General features: G+C 39.2%; 3 protein-coding genes across 11 annotated transcripts in view; 2 read left to right on the top strand and 1 right to left on the bottom strand.

Moving 5' to 3' along the window:
- Nucleotides 1-118: 118 nt before the first annotated feature.
- Nucleotides 119-817, top strand: spcs1 (signal peptidase complex subunit 1; the record flags this gene model as incomplete). The annotated part of the gene is given in 3 exon segments (XM_005918713.2): nucleotides 119-178; nucleotides 261-347; nucleotides 532-817. Coding segments are annotated over 3 exon segments (273 nt in total), but the record flags the coding sequence as incomplete, so codon positions are not given.
- A 91-nt stretch (nucleotides 818-908) lies between these two features.
- nek4 (NIMA-related kinase 4) lies at nucleotides 909-10,244 on the bottom strand. Of its 5 annotated transcripts, XM_042219363.1 has the most exons (17): nucleotides 9,924-10,243; nucleotides 8,852-8,942; nucleotides 8,346-8,612; nucleotides 8,058-8,255; nucleotides 7,206-7,313; nucleotides 6,487-6,641; nucleotides 6,182-6,326; nucleotides 5,233-5,841; nucleotides 5,098-5,148; nucleotides 4,872-5,021; nucleotides 4,208-4,399; nucleotides 3,459-3,525; nucleotides 3,230-3,342; nucleotides 2,960-3,051; nucleotides 2,635-2,846; nucleotides 2,411-2,547; nucleotides 909-1,687 (listed from the first exon to the last, which is right to left on the bottom strand). In XM_042219363.1, the coding sequence occupies exons 3-17, from the start codon at nucleotides 8,457-8,459 to the stop codon at nucleotides 1,589-1,591; spliced, it is 2,442 nt and encodes an 813-aa protein (XP_042075297.1). In that variant the 5' UTR covers nucleotides 8,460-8,612; nucleotides 8,852-8,942; nucleotides 9,924-10,243; the 3' UTR covers nucleotides 909-1,588. The 5 variants fall into 5 exon arrangements, with proteins under 5 accessions (XP_042075297.1, XP_005918570.1, XP_005918568.1 ...); XM_005918508.2 differs by lacking the exon at nucleotides 8,852-8,942 and having other exon boundaries at nucleotides 2,411-2,544; nucleotides 9,924-10,244; XM_005918506.2 differs by lacking the exon at nucleotides 8,852-8,942.
- A 1,874-nt stretch (nucleotides 10,245-12,118) lies between these two features.
- The window catches only part of camk1b (calcium/calmodulin-dependent protein kinase Ib), a 40,188-nt gene continuing 25,876 nt past the window's right edge, over nucleotides 12,119-26,430 (top strand). The window contains exons 1-3 of one of the 5 annotated variants that reach the window (XM_005918503.3): nucleotides 12,126-12,249; nucleotides 14,079-14,091; nucleotides 18,226-18,339. In XM_005918503.3, coding sequence (XP_005918565.1) covers nucleotides 14,081-14,091; nucleotides 18,226-18,339 — 125 coding nt within the window. In that variant the 5' untranslated portion in view covers nucleotides 12,126-12,249; nucleotides 14,079-14,080. The other 4 variants (XM_042219362.1, XM_042219361.1, XM_005918504.3 and 1 more) reach the window with 4 other exon arrangements.

The raw sequence follows: 26,430 nt of genomic DNA, 5'->3' as shown, positions 1-26,430 counted from the left end.
GGGGGGGGGTTAAGTAGCATAGGAGGGCTTAAGCAATCATGGTGTACATCCTTTTCACGTATAATAATAAGAGATTCATTGACACACACTCTTCCCTCCCCAAACAACTGTTTTCCAGGATTATAAAGGTCAGAAGCTGGCAGAACAGATTTTCCAGGGAATAATACTCATCTCAGCGGTAACTAACCAAAATTTCACACAATCTTTTTTTTAAATTTTACTTGAAGTTAGATTTTAAGATATTTGTGTAATTGTTGCAGGCGATTGGATTTGTGTACGGTCTGATCATTGAACAGTTCGGGTGGACAGTGTACATTGTCTTGGCTGGTTTTGCTGTCTCCTGTGTGGTAAGTTTGCCATGATAGATACATTGTGCACCTGTTACATGTTTCTGTCCTTGCTCTCCTTTCAGCCTGAGAGGAAAACATGTCAGAATTAGACACATTGTTGTTTTCGCTTGTTTTTTCACACCTGTCCAGCCCTTTAACAACATCCATCATAACTTAATTTTGGGTCTGTTCTTTGCTTTAGTTGACCTTGCCTCCATGGCCTATGTTCAGAAGGAATCCTCTGTCCTGGCAGCCGGCTTTACCAGAGAGCACTGCAGAGCCCAGCCAAAAACCTCAGGAAAGCACCAAAAAGAAGAAGCACAAATAACTCGCAGGCACCCCGTATCTGCCTGTTAATACATCTTTTTATATTGGATGTTGTACTGAAGTCTTGCAATTCACATTTGAAGCATTTAGTAAGAACCCTTTGTTACAGTGATACCCAGCAATGAAACCTGTGTTTCACATAATAAACACCTGATACAGTCCATGTTTTTTTTTTTTTTTAAATTATGTTTATGTTTGGGAATGCTGAGAATGCACATGCAGTCATCTTGTTTTAGTTCTTTTATCAATTAAATGTTTTATTCTGGTTTTCAACATAAAACAAGAAACAAGAACAAGAAAAATAAACAAGAAATACATTAAGGATTTATTAGAAATTGTTCACATGTTAATATCTACATCTAATTTACATTATTTTGGCTATAAGAAAATACAATTGAGCAGTAGGGGGAAGATTTAGTGTCCTCAACAGATGTAACCATTCTAGAAATTCTGGTTTGCATTATAAATAAGGTGATATTCCTCTACAGCAAATGGAAAGACAGCGTGCTTAAACATGACAAAAATATTTGCATAGGGATCTGGAAAATCCTTAGATGCTTTCACATTTTGTATTTATACTGAAATTAAGTTTTAAAAAAAGAGAAAGAAATTAACTTCATTTACATGTGATGTACACAATAAGATTATATCTGTATGACAGTCCCATGACAAAACCTGCAGTCAGAAGTGAGATCTTGCATGTTGTCTGGAAAAAAATGTAACAGTCCCAAACAATCATGTTGGTAGTGGCAGGAAAAAAATGCCTTTGAGCAGTTTTCAATTCAGTCCATGTTTGAACATGAATGCTGGTATATTTCTTGCAAAGACCATCTTGATGTGCGTCATCATTTAAGATTTGTTGCTCCAGCTTACTTCGGGGTTTCCACACAGACGATTGTGAAAAACATTTAAGCTTTCATATATAGTGCTTTTTAAATCTTAAAGGCCATATCCTCAAAGAATTTCAGCTGCCTCACCATTACAGCATAGGCTTGGTACTTCTCATCTCCCATTAGGTCGCGAAGGCACAGCTAAAAAAAAAAAAAAAAAAAAAGGAAGACAAGTGGGGTCAGTTTACTGTGAACTGGCATGTTTATCTGTACATGATCACGAGTGGTGTTTTAATGGCAAATTTGTTAGTCTCATTAGATATTCTGAATGTACGAGGCCATGAAAAAGTATTCACCTCCTTCCTGATTTCTTAGTTTTTTCCATATTTGTTATACTTTCATGTTTAGCAACATCAAATTCCAATATCTGACAAAGATATTTCCAAGTAAATGCAAAATATGGTTTTTGGATTATATTTTCATGCAGGGAAAAAAGCTACCCAAACCTATTGGCCCTGTGTGAAAAACCTAAAACTAATAACTAATTGTGCCACCCTTGGCAGCAAGAACTGCTATCAAGTGAAAACTGACAATAAGTCTTTCACAAAACTGGAAGAATTTTGACCCACTCTTCAGCCACAGTGGATGGTTTACGGTCATGCCACAGGATCTCAATCAGATTTAAGTCCAGACTTTGACTAGGCCACTCCAAAATTTTCATTTGGGGTTTCTCCCAGCTCTCCCATAAACTTTGACGTGAACTGAGAGAAGTGAGGCCTGCACTTGTTTAGATATTGTTCTTGATTTTTTTAAAACCAAGAAGATTGGTATAATAATGTTTTTCTCCTCTCCACTACTATATGGTTTATTAAACCTTGACCTATCCATGTAATTTTATCTTGATATTGGATGTGTTTTACCCACTTCTCTTTTAGCGTCATCCTCCTCCTCCATCACTTCCAGCACTTTGTCCAACAGCTTGACCCCCAGGCCCTTCACCACATCTGTTCTCAGACGTTCTATGGCTCTTCTTATTTTGGCCGGACCAGATGGAGAGCCTTCTGAAGTGACATACATATTTAACACAATGGAGTTTCATAAAGACTGACATATTGCAAAGGGCAAAGGGTTTGAACAAAGCATCTAACCTATTTGACCGAGTGACAAGTTCTCCGCTTCCTCTCGAGCCTTCCCATGAAGCAACAGGGTATCCCTGTACTTCCTGTTCAGTTTAAACTCTGGCAGTGCGGTAGAGCCAAATCTGCCTCTGTCCCCCTCGCTTACACCATCTCCAACATCCATTCTCAAAGTCTGAGTCATCATATTAACTAAGTCGTGCATGTCGCTGGATTCAGTCTTTCTGCAGAGAGACCACAAAACATGGATTATAAACACGTTTAAGAAAATTTAGGTTTTGGTTCAGTTTTATAATTCAGCTAAGTTGCACTCAATTCTACTGCCGTATGCTCTTACCTTTCCCTGCAGTCTCCTTCTGAACGCTCTGTGGAACTTGTGGATGAGCTGCATTCATCTTCATCTGACTTTTGCTCCAGCAGTTTATCCTGCTGATACAACACAGATATGTGTTTCAGACTCAGTACGATAGGATCAGATTAGCCTCACAATAGGCAGAATTTGCAGTGGGTCACTCTCAGTCAGGCCAGTGCCACAGTCAGTATGTAATGTAGCTTACAAATGAACAGTAAAGTCAATGCACTGTCACAGTGGGTGGCGTGTCTGTACCTTACTATTGGACTCTGCAAAAGAGGCAGACACAGATCGAGTAAATGGGGCACTGTCGTGCTCAGCCTTGGTGGACGTGACATCATAAGATGCCCTCCGTACAGCACTAACACCTGGGGAAGACAGAAAACTAATCAGAGACAGAAATGTAGAAACAAATATTCATTTCTGTAAATCCTTTTGTTTGTTTTGCAACAAAATGCTCCACTTTGAGTTTCGAGTATCGTACATGGTTGTCTGGCACTCTCTTGGGACTGCCTCAGTCTTCTTCTCTCTCTTGCAGAGAGGGGACGATCCTAAAAATAAAATTTGATAGAACAATATTGCATAAACTATGAAACATGACAAGAATTAAAACAGAAATAACCTTTCTGCCCCCACAGATCCAATTACACAGTATGTAATTGGATCTATTTGTTTGTCTGTCTGTTGGTTAGCAGACTAGCATTCACAGTTCGAGGTGATTTCATTTTGGTGAAAATCAGTAAAAACTGCTACCCAAAATTTATTATAGCTCATCTTCAAACTTTACAACAACATTCTAGGCCTTGGGATCAGCTAGATAGATCAGCTAAACATTTGACCTTGACTTTCATTGTTAGCACCCAAAGTAAAGATTGACCTTGAAGAAAAACTTTCAAGAAATTATACTGAATAATGTAACATATGAAATGGAGCTGAACAACATATTTTCTATTTTTTCCAATACGACGGCCTACAACGTCAAATGATGCCATAACAGGCTGATGTCATCATATTGTAATAAGGAAATAATAAAATATCAAAGTTTGAGTATAGCCTTGGCCTTGCTTCTGTTTTGACACTGTTCTCTTTACTCTTGCTGACATTTGTTTCTAAGATGTAGAAGACTAAAAAATGCAGATATAGATAATCTGTTATCTCTCTCAAAAACGTTATGTCTTAGGCAAAGCAAATGTTCAGAAATTAAAAGCTGTGGTTTTAGGGGAATGCCCTCACCTGTGGTGCTGGTAAAAGTCCATCATTATGGGAGCTAACTGATTCTGAGGTCACAGTCACATCAGCTTTCTTGGTCTCCGAGTTCCTCCTGCTCCTCTTTTTCCCCTCCACAGCTACAGTATCAACAGGAAGCTGAGGTAAAGGTCTAAGAGCGGCCACCTTGGACTGAAAGGACAAAACAAGATGCAACAACTGCTTTAATTAGCCTAACTCACTCCTTTGTTACTGTCACGCATGCTGGCTGGCTAGCACTGCGATAGAAAGTGGTTAGGAACAGATCTTAACCAAAACAAATGCTAAATGAAATTTGCTGACTGGAGAGTCAGTGAAAGGTCAGTGAAAGAAGATCAGCAGCACATTCTTGAGAGCATCGTTAAGAAGGCAACTGGATTTCTTTAGGTTTGTGAAGACGGTTCGCCTCTCATCCAACAGGGACTCTCCTCCGATTATTTTACAACCGAAGAAGCGTCTTGGATGAGAGGTGAAACAGCTTTACAAACTTGAAGAATTCCACTTCCCTTCCTTGTCAAGCTCTTAAGAATGCCTGGATGATTTTGATGACTGAGAACCTACACACACACATTCTTTTTTGTCTTGCCATTCCTTTAAAATATCATTAGAACGATAATGATTTCAGCAACATCACTCCTGTATCAGTCTTTACCTTGTCCTGGTCCTCATGTTTCTGTCTTGTGTGCTTTCCTCTGTGCTGCTGTGATATAGATGGTTCTGATGATAGGTACAGAGGAGTTAGACATGTAGCAGCTCGATCTGGCTTACTGGCTTGTAAGGGAGATTCTTCCTTAACGGGTTCCTGAAAAAACACAAATACAATTGCATTAACACGAGGCAACGTGTTCTATCCTGTATCTGCATTATTTAGCACTCACCAGTGGTGGAGGGAGTGGCTCTAACAGCTTTTCAGTAGATTCTAGGCTTTCCTACAGAGATATAATTGAACAAATAAAACAAACACCGAACACTCCAGATGAAAACATCAAAAGAAGGTACTTTAGGACACTTACTTGGATGTCTGAGGTAGGTAGGTGTGCTGGAGCATGCTTGAAAAGAGTCACAGTGTTGTTCTTATTGTCTGCATCTGCTTCTAGAACCTCGTTTTCTGGATTTGGGTCCTGTGGATCAGCTTTTTTAAGTAACTCCATGGTGTCATCCTTATCGTCCATATCTGAAATCTTTTTCTCCCCCGAGATAGATAACTTGTCCCCAGGGTTTGATTTGGCCTGTCGCTGAAAGTCAGACAAGTCACCGGCCACCCTCCCTTCGTCTTCTCTCGTGCTGCAAACACCTGATACAGACTTCAGAGGGGGCTTTAGTGGCGAAGGAGGGGGAGAGGGATCTGGTTTCCCTCTCACCTTGCTGTCTTTGCTCATATTGTGCGTGAGAGGTTCATTAGCTGCCCGGTGATGCGATACGACAGGCTGGGGCCTCTGCACCTGTCTCTGTATCAGGTCATTGTCCAGCTGCACGGGGATATCAATATCGATATTGCTAACAGTAAGCAGGGATGCTCTGAGAGCATCAGGTGAAGAGGGTTTGAATGGCGGAGGTGTCTGGATGGGAGTGCTGTCTACCACACCGTTCCGGCCTTTAAAGTGTTGCGATTTGTCGTCTTTCTGAGTTTAACAACAAAAATAACAATCACAGAGGGTTCCTTGTTTATATGAACATCTTTAACTGAATCACAAAAAGTTTAATAGGAGTGTTCTTTCTATATAGCAGCTATATCCAAGTAGAAAACAAATACTTTCCACAAAGGGGGGAGTTTTTTAATGAGCGCAGATGAGATGAAAATAAGAAAACTCAAAAGAAAGGATTGACTGAGTATCATTACCATTACACACTGATATGTGTATCAGTGTGTAATCAGTCTACCACTGTGTAAATAAAAATAATATAAGTCATAGGATTCATTTTATTACGGTAAATCAGTATTAGTATTCATCCTTAACTTACCCGCTTTACCCTGGCACGAGGTTCAGGTTGTGGACTGGGAGCCAGCCTCTCAGGCTTTGGCTGACATGACATCACAGGTGACACACTGCTGGTCCTACAATCACCACTGCCACCAACAGGTCTTTTTCGTGACTTGGCAGTTTTTCTGGGGAAGTGAAAATCAAGACACATAATAAGCCTTTAAGAACAAAGAGATCACTGCACAAAGAGAGGGGCAGAAATGATCAGGTTATAAAAACATACAAAGAAAATTTCAAAACACCATTTTTGATTTTTTTCATTAAAATGACTTAGAGGGAACTTACTCTTTTGTTGCCTCAAGGAACATGGCAATTTGTCGTTTTATGTAGGGCTGCCGGAGAATGAGTTTGACATCGGGCCTGTCTTCAGGTCTCTTAGACAGCATGCTTTTGATTAAATCTCCAAGCTGGGGCTCATACTTACTGGGCATCTGTGGAAGCTGTTTAGAAACCCAGAAGACAATTATCACCGTTCAGAATAAACCACATGGGACAAGTGTTAATTATTAAAAAACAAATCCAAATGGTTGAAGACACCTATCAGTCACACAGAAACCACAGTCTGGGCTTGTAAACAAGTGAGCTTAAGTGACACTCACAAAATCACCCAAACGTTTTAGGCTCATTAAACTACATTGTGGTATAGATATTATTTTGATATAATATATTAAAATGGATTTATTCAGTAAGGAGTTCGCATGTTCTCCTCCATGTCTGTGTGGGTTCTCTTCAGATAGTCCAGCTTCCTCCTGGAGTCCAAAGACATGCATGGACTAGGTTAACAAGTCATTCTAAATTGACCATAGGTGTGAATGTGAGTGTAAACAGTTGTATGCTTCACTGTGTTAGCCCTGTGGCAGACTGGCGGGTGTTCCAGGTCGTAACCCAGACAAAGATAAATGGATAGATACTGTAACTTACAATACTTTACCTAAAGAAAACACGAATAAAAAATGAATAATAATTTTTTTTTAACCATAAATATGTTAAAATATAAAGCTCACCTTTCCCTCTACAATACGATACACCAGTGAGTTCATGTCCTTGGCATTGAAGGCGTGTTTCAGTGTAGACATCTCATATACACAGCAGCCCAGGGCCCAGACATCTGACTAGAGACAGAAAAATTCAACCCATAAAAAGATGTATGCATCATTATCATACAAAGTCTATGGGAGCATCATTCATGAGAGCGGACTTCATGACTTTGTACCTGGCATAATGTGACCTTTAAATTAAGTACTCAAAGCATAAGTACTTGTTAACTTGTCTACATTACTACTTGCAGTTTCTTTCATTTATAAGCTGGATACCTCAGCTACATAACATTTTGCCCTAATGTGGGCCAGTATTAGTGGATACATTCCTTGGTTATACTGCACAGTGTGCTAACATGTAATGAGCCAATAAAACACTATATCAGGGAAGCTAAAGTTACACATACAGTTTGGTGCCATAACCTATTTGGCAGAGCGCTAGCACTGTCTCACTTCTGTGGGAAAGAAACATGATAGTTCATTTCTTATGTGATCATCCTGGCACACTGTCTCTGTGCACTGCCAAAGCTTTCCTTCTGCATTGAAACAAAAAACTTTTAATAGCTACTAAAGTCTGTCTTTGTCCTGCTTAGAGAACAACTCCTCTATGCACCAACGGCCTGGGAACAACAATCAAGGCAATCCTATTTATGCATGTGCTAATGTGCCCTTTAATGAAGCCCTGAGAGTTGCTGCCTCCTAGCTGATGTGTTTGACTCCATATACTACACATTTGTGTTTAATAAGTCATCCCAGTCCTTTACCCTGCTTATATAACTTCAAAGACAAGGAGTCATTTTAAACAGATATCCAAAATACCTTGTGGTTATAAGGTTTATTAGAGAAGAGTTCAGGACTCATGTAGTATGGGGTTCCTATGAGTGTGCTGGCCATATCATTCTGGTTCTCCAGTACTCGGGCAATGCCAAGGTCCCCCACTTTAATGATGTTGGTTTTCGTCAGGAAGATATTCTGCGTTTTAAGGTCCCGATGAAGAATGTTCCTCTCATGTAGGTACTGATATACAAAATAAGAGAAATAAGAGAGTGACTGTCGCTTTATGTGAATAAATGATGGAAAAAATGCATAAACTGATGCAGAACTCACCTGCAATGCCATGGCTATCTGGACAAACCACTCCACCACCTGCCTCTCGGGTAACAGCTCTCCTTTTTGTTGTTTAAGCCTGTGATAGAGGTCTCCACCTTCACAGAAACCCATCACAATGTACAGCTGGCAGTCATCTCCTTCCCAGGACTCCTTGTAAGTCACAATGTTGGGATGGCGCAGTTGAGACAGCAGCTGCGCCTCCTGCTCCGCAGCACGTCGTTCACGCTTGGAGGAGGTGGTCAAATTCAATCTCTTTATAACATACTACAAGAAACACAAACACGTGTGCTGAAAAACAAAACCTATGCACTTTGAATAGATTTTACAAGTCTATGCCTTTGTTCCTCTATAGACTAGCAGCCTGGGAACACCTTTAATGAAGTACACTGGTCAATAGTTGTTATGAAAAATACATTAAAAAACAAAAACTAAACTATATGAATGCATACAAGTTTATTAGAAGATGCATTGAAAATTTTTATATTTTTAAAAGGCCAACCCACAATGGTACAACGGGTAGCTCTGTCATCTCACTGATAGAAGGTGCCATACTGCTGCTTCCCCTATGACATCTTGAATAATGCCCAGCTCCCACTGTGACATATGTGAAAAATAAAGGATGGATGGATCAGCCACTTTCAGACCTTGTTCCTCACATTGAAATCTGAGGAAATGTTTGAATATGAATATCTCGGAAACTATTAAAGACATGCCTGAAAATTTCACTGGTATTTCATAACGGGTCTGTAATTACGGAAAAATTAATAAATAAATGTCTGAGTATTGGCTAGTTAAAATATGAAAAAAAGAAAGAAAAAGAAGATTCATATAGTCTTGTAAACTTATTTACATACATATTTGAACACATAATAAAATAACTTTCTGAATGAGATATGGTTCTATTCCAAAATAATGCTGAGAGAATTAATTTTAACATGAAATTCTTGGTCACAAAACGGCAGAAAATGCTAATTGCATCCATCTGTCACGCTGGATCGAGCAAATGTGCAAGTTGTACCACAAACAAACAAAAATATCAGAAGATAGTTTAATCCAAATAAAACAAAGTTCTGGAGTTACACATGGTACTCTAATTGTAACTGGCAAAGCATATCTCACAGAAATCATTACAAATATTCATGTACATACAAACTTTGGCCCACAAAAATCGTGTTGCAGGAGGTGATTTCATATATGCTTCATCGTGAAAGAAAACAAATTGTGCAATGAAAAGCTGAGTTATAGGAGCAAAGAGTTCTGATTTATAAGTCAGTTATGAATGGACTACTTCACGTCTGTCAGACGCAATAATAGAGTATAGAAATATTATCATTAGAGTGGTCAACAAGCTTAAGCTGTTGTTATAATGCCAAAGTTAGCAGAAAAATTGGTTTTCAGTGGGTATAAAACCTTAACTCAGTCCGTGAGACTTTACAGGACTTATGCTAACTTTGTGCTAGCAGTACTTAGCAGGGTTTTAGGGTCTCTACGAAAACGTTTAGCATGTGGTTGAAAGGCGTGCTTATTTTAACATATCTGGGGTTTGTTTCCACTTACAACCGCTCTGTTTCTCACCTGTTTACGGTCTGTTTTGTGTTTCACCAAGTTCACCTCCCCATAGCTCCCTTTCCCAACGACCCTGATGAAAGTGTAATTATTCATCATTCCTCAAAACGCTTCATTACGAGGCCCGAAACGCCAAAAGTTTACAGGACCAGCTCCCGTCAAGCGTAACAGCTCTATTCAGTCCCGCATCCTGCTGTGAATGCGACGCAAACAAATCTGCTGGGAGAAAAAACTTCCCCCTAGGTCAGCGCCAGCGACGAGATTTTGGAAACGCAGGAAATCAGCCCTGCTGGACAGTTTTTTCGTCACTAGGCAACTGGTCGCTCACTGCCGATGATGAGGTGAGAGGGGGGAAAGCAGCGCTCAGTTTGTGACACAGCGCCACCTAGTGCCTGGGGTCACAACAAGAAGCACCTTCACCGCAGAGACGCTTTGTATGCGTTTCAGGGGACAGTGGCACAACTGATCACCTAAAGCACCTTAATTCACGCTTCTACCCTTTGAGAGAAGAATAAAAAGCGTAGAAGCCACCGAGGACGTGTGACCTGTTTAATTACAAATGTAGATGTTTAAAAACTGAAATAAAAAATGACTGAATAAATAAAACAAATAAATACATAAAAATACAAATAAAATGAATAACGAAACAAAATACTATTTTTTTTTAACAAAACAGGCATCAAATTAGAAGTCAAATAAAATTTCTAAGATCTAAAAAGAAATATTTATTATTTGTTTCTTGTTTCTTTACATAATAGCAAAACGTTGTATGTTTAAAAAAAACATATTGGGAGATGTTAGGGTTTTCCCTTGATGACGCCACTGGTAGCACACTGGACCACTGCATTGGCTGTAACCTTTCTTTATTAAAATTACGAGTTATACATGTACTATTTCTGCTATGGCATGGAAATTATGAACCCTTTATAACAAGTCATATAATATCCTATTTTAATGTTTAAATCCCACATCCAACAATATAGGTCTAAGCTTTGTATCAGCAGAGAGAAAACTACATTTAAATGCAAATTTACACCTGACATCTGCAATGAGTGAGAACTTCAAGACACTTCAGATAATTTAAAACCAGTGGCTCTTTGTCAGGATGCAAGCTTAGATGGTGCTGAAGAGCAATTTAACAGCGTTTTATGATTCCATTGTGAAACATAAAGGGATGGACTTCTCACAAGGGTACACTCACATGGTACAATGATTTAAAAAAGGTTCAAATAAACTGATACACAACATCCTGTGTGTTAGCACACGTGTTTCAGTTCCAAGAAGACCACTTTAAGCTTGCAATGATCTTGACCTGTTTGAGGTTATGTAATCCACTAGATGGAGCACTACACCTGTACAAGCTGACACTGCACAATTTCAGCTTAGAGGTGTCTGCACAGGACAGAGTGTATGCACATGGTACTGAAAAAAAATTGCATGGGTTTATTTATTTTTGGCTTCAGTTTTAAAAATTAGGTTTGCCACTGATTTTATTGTTTCATGAAACAACAGGCAGAAGAGTTGGAAGCAAATTTTAAAACTCATGAGTTTTTACTTACTGTAAGCAACATGCCCAGTAAACTGGAGTAGAATACTTGACTAAATGTAAGTAACATTCCTACTAGTCCTACTGTGGTGCCATCCGATGTTGTTAGGGATTTTATGATTAACATCACTCTAGTTCAGTGGCTTTGATGGGGGTGGGGTACATTATATTTTAGGCGGGGTAGTGACACCCCATACCCCCTTTGAAACACGCTTCTGCTCATGTCTAGCAAAAAAAGCAACCCTCGTTTGATCAAACATAACGATTATTTTATTGCAACACTCTCGCACTTCTATGTGACAGCAGGCCAATAAAAGCGGCTACACCACTCAGCGTGTGCATGTCACAAGTATTTATCTAAACTTATTAGAGCTTATAATACCTAACTAGCCTACACCTGGAAGTCTGTTAACCACAGCACCTTGGCTGTTAACGTCATAAAAACCGTGACACATTGTGTTTATTACAGCCACTATCGAAACAGCACGTCGATACAGGTGTTCTCGCCTCCAAGCATTTTATTACAGGTGTGGGAGTCACGAGTGAGGGGAGGGAAAGAAGGAGCAGGCAGCTACCGTCGGTGCGACAGAGCCGTTCACCTATGCGCCACACTGCTAGAGCGGTGATTGGTCCGCTTCACTGTGTCCGTCCTTGCCCTGAGGTGACGTCAGGAGGAACCCTGCTGGTGGAGGTTGGCGCGTGCAGATTCAGCGCGAGCGCTCAGAGTAGGAGAGACAGCCGGCGGGCTCCAGGCAGAGACTCCGGACCTTCGTGACAGCACATTTTCAGGTAGGAGGGAGACACTGCGTTAACTTTCATTTTGACTCCCACCCCTTCCGACAAAGAGCAGATAGGCGCTTGAGCGCGATTTCTCGTCAGGGTTTGGACAGCTGCTCTCCCCCACTGAGCTCTCTGTGAGGTAAGCTGTCGTTAACGGGCACTTTGGCTGCATTTACCTCGCCTGTAAGGACTTTTCCGTAGAAGGAATGTGTTTATAACAGCTGAAGTGAGATTTAACGACTTTTAAAAATAACTCGTTTTCAGCGTTTTAGGCTGCTGAAGCATAAACAGCAGCCGGGGTCACGTTATATCCTCCCATTCACTCCGAGAGGACCTCGGTGTAACTAAAGCTGCTGTTTTGAAGATCAGATGCTGACATGGAATATACTAGAGACTGAAGTGATCGCTTTTTATCCTCTTCTTCTTTCACTGAAACCATATACAGGTAGATATCTATCTAAATGGCTCAAGTTTAACTTATGGTATGTCTACAAAAAGCGTTAGGCCAGAAGGATCCCTGTTATTAATCTGTAAATCAGAAATACTGTAATGATTTCATCAGTAAAAACACATCACACTGTACGTCTTCCCCGGGAAGTCCTTAAAGCAGTTTGAGTGTAACCCCATCTGTCTCTGTCGTTTATTTGCTTTCTGTTTCTCTGTGGCTTTCTTTACACACCGTCTCTCACTTTCTTAACACTTCACACACCTCCTCACCTCTTCTACTAAGAAGTCCTCTTATCATTGATAAGCTGGCCTTAAGAGGAGATTTGGTGTGCGTCACTGACAGCAGATGACCAATCAACACTGCTGTTAGAAAAATCTCAATGTGTTTGCCATGGAAGCAGATGGGTGCAGGTCCGTTGATTGATATGCAGGTATGGATGGGCTCCATGGCGTTCAGTTGACAGCTGCTTTCTGACTCTGGGAAACACAAACTGGCTCTTCTTTCTTCTCTTTCACTGTCTGTGTTTATGCTTCTAAATATGTTCCACTTGGCACCCTGTGGAAAAAGAGCTTGCCCACATCTGCGGAGGTCTTTGTCAAGTGTTTGACCTAATGAAACTTGTTGTTGTTGTATGAAATATGTGAATGGAATTTGTTAGTTTGTTTTGACAGCAGCTGCTTTCCCCCCCTGTGTCTTTCGTCCTTGTCAGTGTGCGCAACATTCTCAGAAACAAAAAAACTAGATTCCTCAAAAACAAAAACACTAGTTTTCCAAAGAGATAATAAAGGTATCAAGATAAATAACCAAACATGTTGGGGGTAGGATTATGAAATTTGATTCAAAAACATAGCCAGACTGATCTGAAGGTTTTAAAATCACTGAAAGATCATCTCTTTGCACTAGTGTAGTGAGCTTTCAGTGAACTCTGTCTGCTTTAACAGGAATGCATTCCTTGGACATGTCTTTGACTTTTTGTTCATACTTGGCAGCATATTTTCCCCTCAGTTTGCCATAGATGGTGTGGAGAAGTATGGAATAATAGTGATTAAGCTGAGCCAAAATCAGTTTTTATTCTTTAAAAAAACAGAATAATAATAAACAGAACCAATTTGGAGTTTATCTGCATCGTTATAGAGACACAAGCCAAATAAGTTATTTGCAGAGCTCTGTCTCCTTAAATGTTAATTTAACTTTTTCTACTTCCTCTTTTTTTCAGTCTTTTGCATTCATTTTGTGGTGTGTTCATGTGTGTGTTTGTGTGTCTGTGAGTGTGAGAGACGGTTTAGCAGGGCCGGACAGAGCTTTTTCGCACCTGCCATTTTGTCACATTTAACTGTCGTCGTGTGTGTGTGTTTGTGTGTGTGTTTCTTCTGTCCACTGCGCATCACAGGAATGGGAAACCAGTGAGTACAGCGACTCTCTCTAATTCTTCAACAGGGGGTGAATGCTGCATGTCACCTACTTCTCAGGGAATGTGACTATGATATTGTGCATTTTTCCAACCTCCAGCTTCTTCAGTCCTGTTGCTTATTTACTCAGTTGAGCAGCTTATCGTGTCCCACTGGCCAAAGTCATGCCATCCGTGGACGTTGAAGGGCTTTTTTTTTTTTTATCCGCTTTATGCTCATACAATACCATGCATGTATCTTTCCTCTACTCTTCCACATATTTAAGCTTTGGCTTTTCTGCCCTTGCGTGTGTGAAACATGAACCTTAATCTGCTGTTTATAGCATTTGCCTGTTTTTTTTTTTTTATAAAAAAAAAATAACAGACACCCTTGCTCATGTCTAACTGGATTAAACTCCAGTGGCTTGAAATGTGTTGTTTTGATATAAAAGTGCTGTGAAGGAGGTTTAGGTGCATGTTGGCATTTGCTGCGTAATGCTACCTTTAGAAAATGCAACCACTGGCAACAAAAGGTTGACGCATATATGGATTAAAAATGACTTTGATGTTCAATGTCACTTCTTCTCAGTGCATGAATTAACATGAATTTCCATATGAGCAAGGTGAGATGCTACAAACAAGCAGCATGCGAGAGGTGTTTTCACTCTTCCTCTGGCTTCATGTTCTCAAAAGTCTTTTGTTCTTATGCAGTTAGGGGGATTAAAAAATACAAAGCCTTTCAGAACTGTGAAGAGTTTTATTTTCAGTGGTTTAATTCATTGTTTAGTCTCTTAATGGAAGTCATGTTTTACTGTAGCTTTTTATTATGCAACCCAACCATTTTGTATACAGAAAACGAACATCTTTACAATCAAGGGGTCATGACTGTGTAGTTGCATAGTTCTCATAAAATATATCTTTTATATATATTTAAATAAATAAATATTTCTTATATAATATTATACTGTTAAATGCCAGACTTTCAAAAAGCACGTGTACAAACGATCCATGTGAACCAAAAGCTCAGACTTCAGATTGCTCTTGGGTCTGTATGTTGTAAATAAAAGAGAGTTATCATCTCAACAGCTCAGACCTTCTGTTTGCAACAGGTAGTCAATCAGAAGAGTTTTGGCTTAAAGGTAGTGGAGCAATAACTTTGTGCTTTGGAATGCGCACAAACTGAGGGGCTGCACCAAATCCTACAATGCGATAGACAAGGATTATTTTGAACAGTGAATCATGCAAAGCTTCTGTGGTTGGGGCCAAGAAACAACTATGATGGTAGAAATGATTGCAACATATCAACTTTAAGTAGTTGTTTTGGCAGTGCAGGTTCAAGGTCCTGACTTGAAGTTACTCCAGGTTATTTTGTAAGGAAAACATTAAAGTAAAAATTGCTAAATGAATCCACAGTTTCCACAGAAAGAGACAGGTGGTGAGCATACACATGGGAATTCAGTTAGTCTGCTCTTTTATTATTTGTTGATTCTTCACAGTAGTTACAGGACTACAGGCTGTGCAACATCAGATGTATCAGTAAAGTATTTACACATGGTTAACTGGACTTCCTTATACAACTATCCTCACTTTGCATGCTGGTTTTCATGTTTAATTTAGAGACACTTCCTTTTTACTTCATCTTCTCTAAATAGGACACCAAATGATGTGGTGTAGAATGACTCATATGTATTTAAATGTTAACGGTAAGCTTTGTTCCGACAGGCTCATTTGGTTGGTTTGTTCCTTAGATTATATCGGAAGTTGAACATGAACACATACAAAAATTAGCACTGAGAATTACTCTGTAGATTAAAATGAAACAGTTCTTCCTGTGCATATATGTGCACTTTATGTCTGAGCAGGCTATTTTGATATATTCAAGCTAAAGGTAACACACCGCAGCCAGCCGTCAAAGTAACCAGAATGATTTCCAGCTTAGCTGCCACCTGCCATTAGACACTAAAGCAATTTAGACGCTCAGATACCATAGCAGCGCCTTTGGGTTTCCATGGCGACATGTATGAAGCCAACTTCTGGCATTAGTGAAGGTAACACGACTGTCGCTGCGCCTGTCTGTGTGCGTCTGTATGTGTGTGATCATGTGAAAACCCCTGGACACACGTGGGAAAAAAAATAATCTTTGAATTCATGCTACTGTGCGTGTACACCAATCAGTGCCTGCAGCTAGAAGAGGCCATGACCATTTGTTCTGAGATAACTGCAGTGTTAAGCCTCGCCTTGTTTATATGGCTACAGTGCCTCTCGGCATTAAAATGAGCTGATTCTGAACTAATTGGAAGATGATTAACTGCACTGTTATATCGCCTTTAGCAGAACAACACTGGCCCAGTCCAGAACAATATGTTATATCATCCCATATAGACAGACTGTGAAGTTGCCAGGCAGGCAGCAGGAACAGAGGAGGAGTGAGGCATGCTGATATGAACAGGGCTATTTTAGTCTTCGAGATCTTGAGGCACTTTCTAGGTTTAGATTATGATAGCTGTGACAGCAGGGTCCTCTGTGATCCCTCCCACTCTTCAAAGTGTGGTGAGGACAAACATCTGAAAGTTAACTTCTGGTGTGAAAAATGAAGTGAGAAGAAAACAGGAAGAAACAAACATTGTTTCAATGAGAGCTGCATTTATAACTTTTTAATGGTAGAAGGGTATTTATGGAGGGCTTAATACCTTGGCCGGGTATATGAGTGTGAATCTAATTTTGTTTGACTTTATTTGAGTTCACCTAACTTGCCTGATGCTCAACTTTAAATAGATAAACACACGTTTCATAAGCATAAACATCTGAGTTTCAGTGCTTCATAACAATGTGCTTCTTCAGAGGGGCTCATCTTAAAGTTGGACTTGTCAACACAGCTTTGCAGCTCTGTGAAAAAAACATTGCGTGAGGATGACAAATTTATATGTTATCTGGATCCATAATACAACCAGAGTTGTATGCAGCTCTGATACAACTGCAGTGGTAAGAAGTTAAGCACTTGAAGTTATGTACTTAGGACACACAGCAGCAACTGAACTGCTTCAGGTCACTGTTTGGTTTACTTATTAACCTGGCAGATACAAGACTTGGCTTTTGGCCCTGTCTGCAATGAATTCCTCTTTTGCTGATTATAAATTTTATTGCACATGACTGCACTGACGTAACTTCACAACATCTCTATATAGTTGGAAGTGAACTTTATTGTTTGCCATTTTGAAGCTTTATAGCGCTGCATATACTACATGTTACAACCACTTAAAAGGAATCACCAACACACAAGCAACCGTGACCAGATATTTACCAGTGTTTTTGTGTAAATGACCAAATCTCTCCTGGCCCTGTGCATAGAGTCCTATGCCATACAATGTTGACTGTGTGAAAACGCAACAGAAACATGCAGCTGTTGCTGTAACAAAGTGTTGCAATGGTTTGCCTGTAGTTGCAACTCAGTGTGGTTAGTTTTTGAAAGGCGCTGTAGAAAGGTCTGTGATCTCATTTGTATGAGACACAAACACACCATACAGTGGAGGACATCGAGGTGATGGTATACCTGCTGCTTGGTCTATGACTTTTTGTCATACTCAGTGTGAAAGAAGAGGGCCAGAGAAGGTGGCGGGCGTTGTGTGTAGCCATTTCCCTCGTTGCCAGGATAAAAAAATGGCGGGTATGATTCTTGTGAAGGAGTCGGTCTCATAACTCATCCAGTACCGTCACTCCTTGACCAATCAGTGGCACGGAGTCTGTTGACATCACAACTCGACTTGGCTCGATTGGAAACCTGGTCTAGTAGGTACTAAAAAGTACTTGGTATAAGGTACTATCACCTAATGGAAAAACCTAAAAACCAAGTTGAGATGAGTCATGTGGATTCTAGTGGAAAAGTGGCTTAACAGACACCCACCTGGCTTATACACACCCTAATAAATCAGCTAAACAACTAATATATTCCCAACACAGTGAAATAATGCTCACATAGTAATGTGACCTACATTTGGATATGAAATGTTTAATCCAACTGATAAGGGTAAAAAATAGATTTGCAATAAAAAGCATAAGAGATGTGAGCCCTGAACTATCAGTGAAGTATTTATGACAGTTAAATGCCGATATTTATGAATATTTTCTCCTTATCCCCCTTTTTCCTCACTAGCATTGTTTCTGAGCGTCACAACAAGAAGATGCCGCTGGATGAGGACTGTCATGCCTGGAAAAAGAAGACCACGGACATAAAGGAGAAGTATGACTTCAAAGACGTCCTGGGCACGTAAGTGTGTCTTTGCCACAGTGTTGAAATCCTTCGTGCTGTTGGTTTGCGAGATGTCTTTGTCACACTCTAGAAGACATTGCAGAACCATGAAGTGCAAAAATGGTGTGCTCTTTAATGCCTGTCTATTCACTTGTCTCACATGGACAAAATCCAGAAATATATACTTGACACTAGATTTCATTGTTTTTTTAAAACCATTATACATGTAATTACCTAGTAAGTGTTGCTGCTTGAAGAATGTATAAACCATAGTTGGTAAAGGGCACTCAGCCGTGAATGTATTGAATAGGCAAATGATGCACCCATACGCGGTGTTATGCAACCATCCGCCTAAAAGGGCTGCCTTTTGCAAGCCAACTTCATGCTGGGCGCTCTTGTGAATGTCAGGTTTTTAGTTTTGTGTTCCACCTTTTGTTTCACCTGCCTTTTTCTCTTTGAAGTATTATATCTACTCAAACATGGACTTATTTTCAGAAAAATCATCTGATCAAAGCCCGTGAATTTAGCTAATGACCTCACAATTACTTGTTGTGTGTGACACTGATTTTTACTTGTATTTGTTTTTTACCCAGCATCTAGTCTCCCAGTTTGTCTTCACTTGTCAGGGTCAGTGGCTACATTTTTCTGCTGCGTATATAGTCTATATGGTTATCAGCAGCTGAATAAATAAATGGATGTATGACAAACCCTGTAACAGATGTTATTGTTCTCTCAGACTGATTTTTAAAAAATGGGTCATCAAATATGCTTTGGAGGTTTTCAGTATACCATGGCAATCTGCCCAAGTAAAGTCTATGTATGAGGAACACTGCCGTGTCACCGGTATCCTGTTGATCTACCTCTCTGGCGCAGTGTCAACAATCCTGCCACAAAGCATTACACTGAGATGCTGATCAGCTGCTGCTTGTGTGCAAATGAATACAATGTTAGACCTCTTAAAGAAGTGTATTTCTTAGTCAGTACACAAGATAAACACACAGCCTTGTAAATTTAAACCTGTTTAATGTAGTGTCGACGAAAGGCCAAAATGATACTCCTGAGAAGGATCAGCATTAATACTGAAGTAATCTATTGATCTACTTCGATTATTCTTATTCTTATATTATAAGATTGTTAAGCCAAAGGACCTCTCAACAAATTATCACTATTTTATATTGCTGAACAGCCAAATGAGGAACACTTCATTCTCTATTCCCCTGTAATATACTGTTTAACTGGGAAACATGTTTTACGTAACAGTGATTCTGTGATTCTGTAAATGTGTGGCTCACTGTTTAAGAAAGCATAAAGTCAAACTGCATAGCTGAGTGTCTTTGTTTATTCCAGCACATATGTCATTATATGAGACTAGTGACACATAAAAATATGTAACAGACTTGGATTCTCACTTCTTAGTCTGTCACTGTGTTTTTACGTCTGTGTCGCTGGTGAGTGTGAAACACTATGAAGGAGGATTGGCTGCTCTGAAAACTATTTAAGCTGTTTTTCATCAAACCACCAGCAGTCTTTGCCTACATTCAGTATTATCAGTACTTGCAGACAAGATTGCTATATCGCTGAAATATTTTTGGATGTAGTGTCCTGCGTTCAGCTGGCTGCAGATTTGTGCTTGTCCCCTTATTAATGATCTGTTTGCTGTGTAATCTCTCAAAGTGTGTGTGTGTGTGTGTGCCTGTGTTATATGACTTAATATGTCTTAGTGTGATTCACTTGTGAATGTGACCTAGTTTGTTTTTTTTGTTCCCATAGAACATAATGTTAAATTGATTTATACTTTCTTGCTTTTGTTATTTCATGGGACAAAAAATGTGAAAGTGGCTTCTTTCATTAATAAGTCATAGCATGAGATGTTTAAATCCTGCAAAACATAGCATATAAATCACAAACATTAAGTTTAGGATTTATTCACATGGGTGTGATTGTGATTATCACTTTATCTCAAATGGTCATGCTTGATTTTTGAATGGCAACCCCGCTGTTTGTCATTTATAGAAACTTGAATCATTCCTGACGTATCTTAAGCGCAGCTACACTATATGTGCTAGTATGCAGGAATCCCACTGTTGTAGCTGCACACAGTATGCTAGTCAAATCTTGATGTGATTTGGCTTTTATAAAAATATAATTTATTCTGACATCAAGACTGTTTCTGCCTTTCAGAGGTCATGCTGGGATTGAGATCGTCCTCCTGTCCAAATAGTCCCACTGTCTTTCCCACTATGAAATGTTTTCCCAAAATTACTTTAGCAATTTGGATCCCATTTTTCCCCTTTAAGCCTATACTGTTTTGTGCATGCATACTTGTAACACTTAATGCCTAGAATAACTCCTAGTTATAAGCTCGTTAAGCATGGATGCCGAGTGTCATAAGACCGGATATTTGTCCAAGGTGTCTTGCTTAAAGCGTGTTTTCCATACACCCACATCCTTGTTAGTTTTGGATTAAGTTCTGTGAACTTAGATGAAACCTAATACAAGGTGAAAGCTAGCTGGTTTTGTGAGTTTATAAAACCTCCCCTTGCTCCTTTTGTGTCACGAGTTGACATAAGTAGAAACATATTCAAAACCTAATCATAATATGAAGAATACATATATATATAACCAGCTGAGCCTGGTTGAAAGCCACATACATGAAAATCCTTTCAACCCTCTTATTGTCATCCCTCTAGTTCTCCACCTGCCCCCGGTTTGGGGCTGAGCTTGTTTATGGAGAGATCACTGGCTCAATGCATCACTCAGCTGTTTGCCACATTCATTTGCCTTTGCTGGATTGTTGTCTTGGTAACAACAAGAGACACTTTCCATAATGGACTCAAACAGTCACTATGGAAACAAAGTTTTTGATTCGCTATTAATAATCCACCACTGGGTTCATGTGTGTGCTTTGTGAATCGGATTAAAAAATTTTTTTTTAAATGGAAACACAGAAAATTTGATGCGCTTCTATACCTTTCTCTACACACGTTTTGTGTTTGTTTGATTTTTTTTTTGGAACCTTCCTTGCTCATATTTTGACCATGATCGGGGCGGTCACTGATGTAGAACCATTAGTATTAGTCTTAAACATTAGTCATCAATTTACCTGTCCTGAATTTGCAAAAACATTCAGTAAATGCAAAATAATCAAATGTGTATTTAAATGACTTGTTATTTATATATGTCACATTAATTTCCTTCAGGGGTCTTCAATGACACAGTTATCCCAGCACTTTAGGATGCTTGGTCTGTTGCAGTATCAGTGCAGATACCTTGGCTTTAGGTTCATGCCAATACTGAATACTGATACAGCTCCAGTGTACATTAACAAGCTTTGTTTCTCACTGTGAGGTAAAGACTGGAAATCATTCTTTTATCTTTCAAGCAGCATCAGGCTCAAATTAAACTTTTTTTCAAACTTCACAAAGAAAATGTAACAGGTACATGCAATGGTATAAATGTACTGAACTGCTTTTTATGATCAAAATAATACCAAACAATGGTACACACAAACAAATTGTACTTTTGATGTTGATCAAAGTTTTTGCGCTTGCATTTTGCTGTCCTAAACGCTCTTGCTAGTGTCTCTCTTCTCTTTCTCTGCTTTCCATTTTACCCCTGTGCACCCCTCTGTACACACATGGAGTGTAGCTGGACAGAGAGACAGGTATAGATGAGTGTAATGAAGCTGATGGCTTACTAATGCTACTGCAAGCGCTATAAAATCTTCCTAACAAGTGTAAAATCGAATATAGCAACATCCAAAATGTTAACAGAAAGAGAGAGCCAAGCTGAAATGGAAAGCACACTTCTTTTATTGTGGCCAACTCACTTGACCATTGTTTGTTGGAAATCACCTAGTCAGTTACAAACTATAAAAAAAACAAAACAGAACTTGTGGCGTAGCATAGGGCTGGGCCATATTATACCATTCACGGTAATACTGGTATAATGTTGGGCAACGATAAGAAAATGAAATATCGCGATAGAATATGGGTAAAACGCGCATCGTTGAATGAAACGGATGAACCAGAATTGGTTTGTAAAAATGCTGCAACTTCACTGGTGTGGAACTGGTTATGCTGAGGATATGTTGGCCAATGTTGGCCAATTTCCACTGGAAATGCCTTTTGGTTAAACTGTCAGCAAGGAATTTCCATTTGCACTGTTAATTTTTTATATTATATAACTTTAATGCACATAAAAAAACAGCTGCTTGTGAAAAGCGAAAATACATTGATATTTTTTTTTCCACTAATAAAATTGTGGAGTTGTAAAGTATTTTGTCTAGTGTCAATTATATCGTCAGTTATATCGTTATCGCAAATTTTCAAATGTATATCGTGATAAATACTTTTGGTCATATCGCCCTGCTCTAGCGTAGCATGTGTGAAATATTCAGTGTCACTTCCCTGACCCATGTCTATTGGTGCACTTTTTTCTGATGAGTAACCTATTAAATATAGAAATGAATTAAATAAAGCGCTGTGCAAAACTCTTAAGTCACCTTTCTTAAAAATATATTGTTTAATATTTTGCTTGGAAAATAGGTGCAATAATTTAAGGACATGTGTATCAACATGCATGGAAATATGGTATATATAAGGTAAACAGAGTTTATATAATTCTAATGAACTTGAAAATCAGTATTTGGCACGATCACCTCTACTCTTAAATACAGACTGACCTCTCTTAACCAAGCTTTCTGGTAATTTCTTTAAGCACTCTTCAGGAATAGTCCTTCCATGTATGCTTTTACTACACTGGCAGTGTGTTTGAGAAATGGAAATGGCTGTTGTCAGTCAGATGGTATCCTGATGATACTGCATCTTGTCTCAAAATCTGGTGTTCCTTTTCTGAATTTATAATAATTTCACCAATTTTGACAAGTTCTCCAACACCGCTGACTGAAATGCAGCCCCAAACCATGACAGAAGCTCAACTATGTTTTACAGATGGCTGTCTCCTGACCTCCTTTGTACATACTAACAATTAGAACTAAAAAAAAAACTTTTCACATTTGGATTCATCACTCCATCAGACCCTTTGGTCTAGTTAGTCTAGTTATTGTGCAATTTGGCATACCTCAACATTTTCTTCCCGTTTTGCTGTCCTTAAAAAAATGGCCTTTTGACAGCCACGTCCTAGCTAAGTTATCCATTTTATGAAAACAACACTAGTTCATCTTTCGAGTTAGGAGCCTTTTTATATTATATGATTCATAGGTCGGTGTTAAGTGGCTTTGAAAATGGTCAGGTACAAGAATTGGACTGAAAATCAGTGAAAAAGCAGCCAGTCTCCAAAGAGAAACTTCTGCAAGCTATTGCCAAGACCACTTTCAAAATTACAAGAAAGTCTGGCTCCTTGGAAATAAAATAAAGAAATTGGGGATAGCTCAACCCTATTGCACAGTACTCTAGGTCAGCCCCATAGAGTGTTGTGTTGTTACAAATGCCCCATCCAGCTGTCTGATCAGTATCTGATATAAGTGTTGTATCAGTGCATCAGTCCTATGAACCACATAACAGCTGCTTGCATTTGGTTAATCCCCAGCTGCAGGCACATGTTTCAGTAATCAAAACAGATGGGGATTAATAAAAACAAGCAATGGTACTGCAATCAACTTAAATCCTCCCTTAAGTTAACACCCCCAACCTCTCTCTCTTTCTATTTGTCCTACCCAACTCAAAACTTGGATCTCGGCTGTCAGAAAGCCAACCTCATTTTTGGCTCCTATCTCTATCACCTGCTCTCTATTTCCTGGTTTCAAACTGTGTTCAGTGTGGGATGGGGGATCCCAGTGTATCCTGCTGCCCTTTGATTTTCAGCTGAAATTAAAGCGTTCATTATGCAGGGTTGAGGACACACAGCTGAGCATAAGAGCATGCCACAGATCCTCTTCAGGGCTTTTGTTAATCACATATAGAGTATTACAGTTACGTTTCTAGTTAAAGATCTGGTAATATTAAAAGTAGCATTTGTCACAGTTACCTTGAATTCAACAAGGGTAGGTGTGCAAGGCTTGGTGTGTATGCAGTCACGCATACATATTCAGATGTTTTTGACTGAGAAGTTTGAATTTCCTTGTCTCTCCTGGTACTTTCCTAACCTTTTATTTCAAATATTGACTTTCGCTGCTCTCTCTACAATATGTTGGTAAGCATTTGTCATGAGTCATGTTGCCCCGGGTGTACTGCTCATTGTCACAGGCCCTGTGTTTGGAAAATAGGAAATATCTTATATATTGTATAATGTATTATTATAGAGCCTTTTCAACTTAATATAGAAAATATGAGTGAATCTGCTTTTAAGTGTCAGTAGTTATGTATTTGAAACTGTTTCTATGTTTCAAAGACTAGATGACCTATTATGTCATTTGAATCCCAGTGTCCTCCATTATTTCACTTTTTTTCCCTTCTTTCTGTTGTTAAGATGTTGATCTTTTCACTGTAGTGCCTGTAAACATCTCTTTGCAAGAAATGTTCCCACACTTTGCCACAGGCTTTGAGATTTCTTTAGTGATGATAAACTGCACAAATGAACCATGCTGACTTTTTTGACATTTAAATGGCTGCACATGTTCTCATGCCGCGAGCAGTAAGGCGGAATTCTTGGTATTTTTAGCCTAGAATACATTGCAAAACATAGAGGAGATAAAGCAACAAGAGACTGGCTATAGGAGGAAGTGGACAGAAAAAGCAGGGGTGCATGGTGTAATCATCTAAAATCGTTATGGCTGATGGATTGGCCCTTGCCTGTCTTCGTCAGTCATGTTCTATGGTGACCCAGTGGCCCTCGTTGTTTGTAGGATCTGCTATTGGCTGCAATTGATTTGGTAAGAGTTGTGTTTTTGTACATGCGGGGGTGATGGAGAGGCACAGAGAGTAAAAGGATTCAACACTTGTTTTTCTTTTCTGCCCCGTTGTGTATGTTTATAGGCACATGCAGTATAATTATAATAATCAATAAAACCTCTCTATTTCTGTTATCTCTTGTTGACCTTCAGCTCCCCCATTTGACTTGACAACTCTGAGAATGAAAGAGGATCCATTCATCACTTCTCTTCTCTTTTTACCAAGCAAAGAGCACAGATATTTTTATGTGCTAGACTTCAGAGTGAGCTTATATTGTTTAGTGTCAATTAGATGGATGAGATACTAATCTTTTTAACTTCATCAGTGTGTATTTCTGTGATATGAAACTGTGTTGCTGATGTTTCTCAGTGAAATGCTGGATTCAAGATTTTTGTTGATTTGTTGTACAGAATCAACAGTTAGTGCTGGGACACAATCTGTTAGTGAAAAGAGGAACCTTTTGCTCCACTTGTTACCTCATACTCATGCCTCTGGGCTATTACATGGGTTTTAACACTGATTTGCCTCTCTGTCTAAGGGCTCTCTGCTCCTGAGTGGAAGGGTTCAATAACTCAGCACTAAATGTTCATACGTCTGAGTGTGTTTATTTGGGCACTTTTACGCACAGTTTCATTTGTGAATGACGATGATTTGCATGACCAGAGATGAGGCTTTGACCACGCTGTAGCATTAAATGTTCTTACAGTAAATCATATTATTGTTTAGAGCAGGAAAGTCAAACTCATTTTACACCATGGGCCACATTCAGCCCACTTTGAGCTTAAGTGGGCTGATTCAGCCAAACTCCCCTTTCTGTCAGTGTAAAGATGTTTAACTACGCATTTAATCCCATTTATTATCAGAAAAAGAAGTGCAGCTTCAACAGTACAGCTCAGTTTTTCTACAAGGATAAAAATGCTGCCGTAGTAAATGACAAAAATCTGTCAGAACTCATAAATAAATGTATAAAACTACAGAAAAAAGTTCTGTTAGCTTACTGCCTGTAGGAAAAGCTGTTTAAAACAAGCAAACAAAAATAAAAAACGCATTGGAGTCTTTACTAGGTCAGTTATGGCCCCTGGGCATTATGTTTGACAACTCTGATTTAGAGAGACCACGGTCTCTAAAACACGTACTAACCTCTCTTATAGTATATAAATCTTATAGTAATTAAGGGACATGCTGCGGGCCTTTGTCTGGATCTTGCACTCACCCGTTCAAAGTTTCATTGTCATTGAAATGACTGTTTCGATGACAG

The sequence above is a fragment of the Haplochromis burtoni genome, unplaced genomic scaffold (assembly GCF_018398535.1).
Source record: "Haplochromis burtoni strain Fernald_Lab_line unplaced genomic scaffold, NCSU_Asbu1 Contig_32, whole genome shotgun sequence".
Classification (NCBI taxonomy): domain Eukaryota; kingdom Metazoa; phylum Chordata; class Actinopteri; order Cichliformes; family Cichlidae; genus Haplochromis; species Haplochromis burtoni.
Note: the sequence above shows the minus strand (reverse complement) of the source record. Positions and strands in the feature narration are given on the sequence as shown.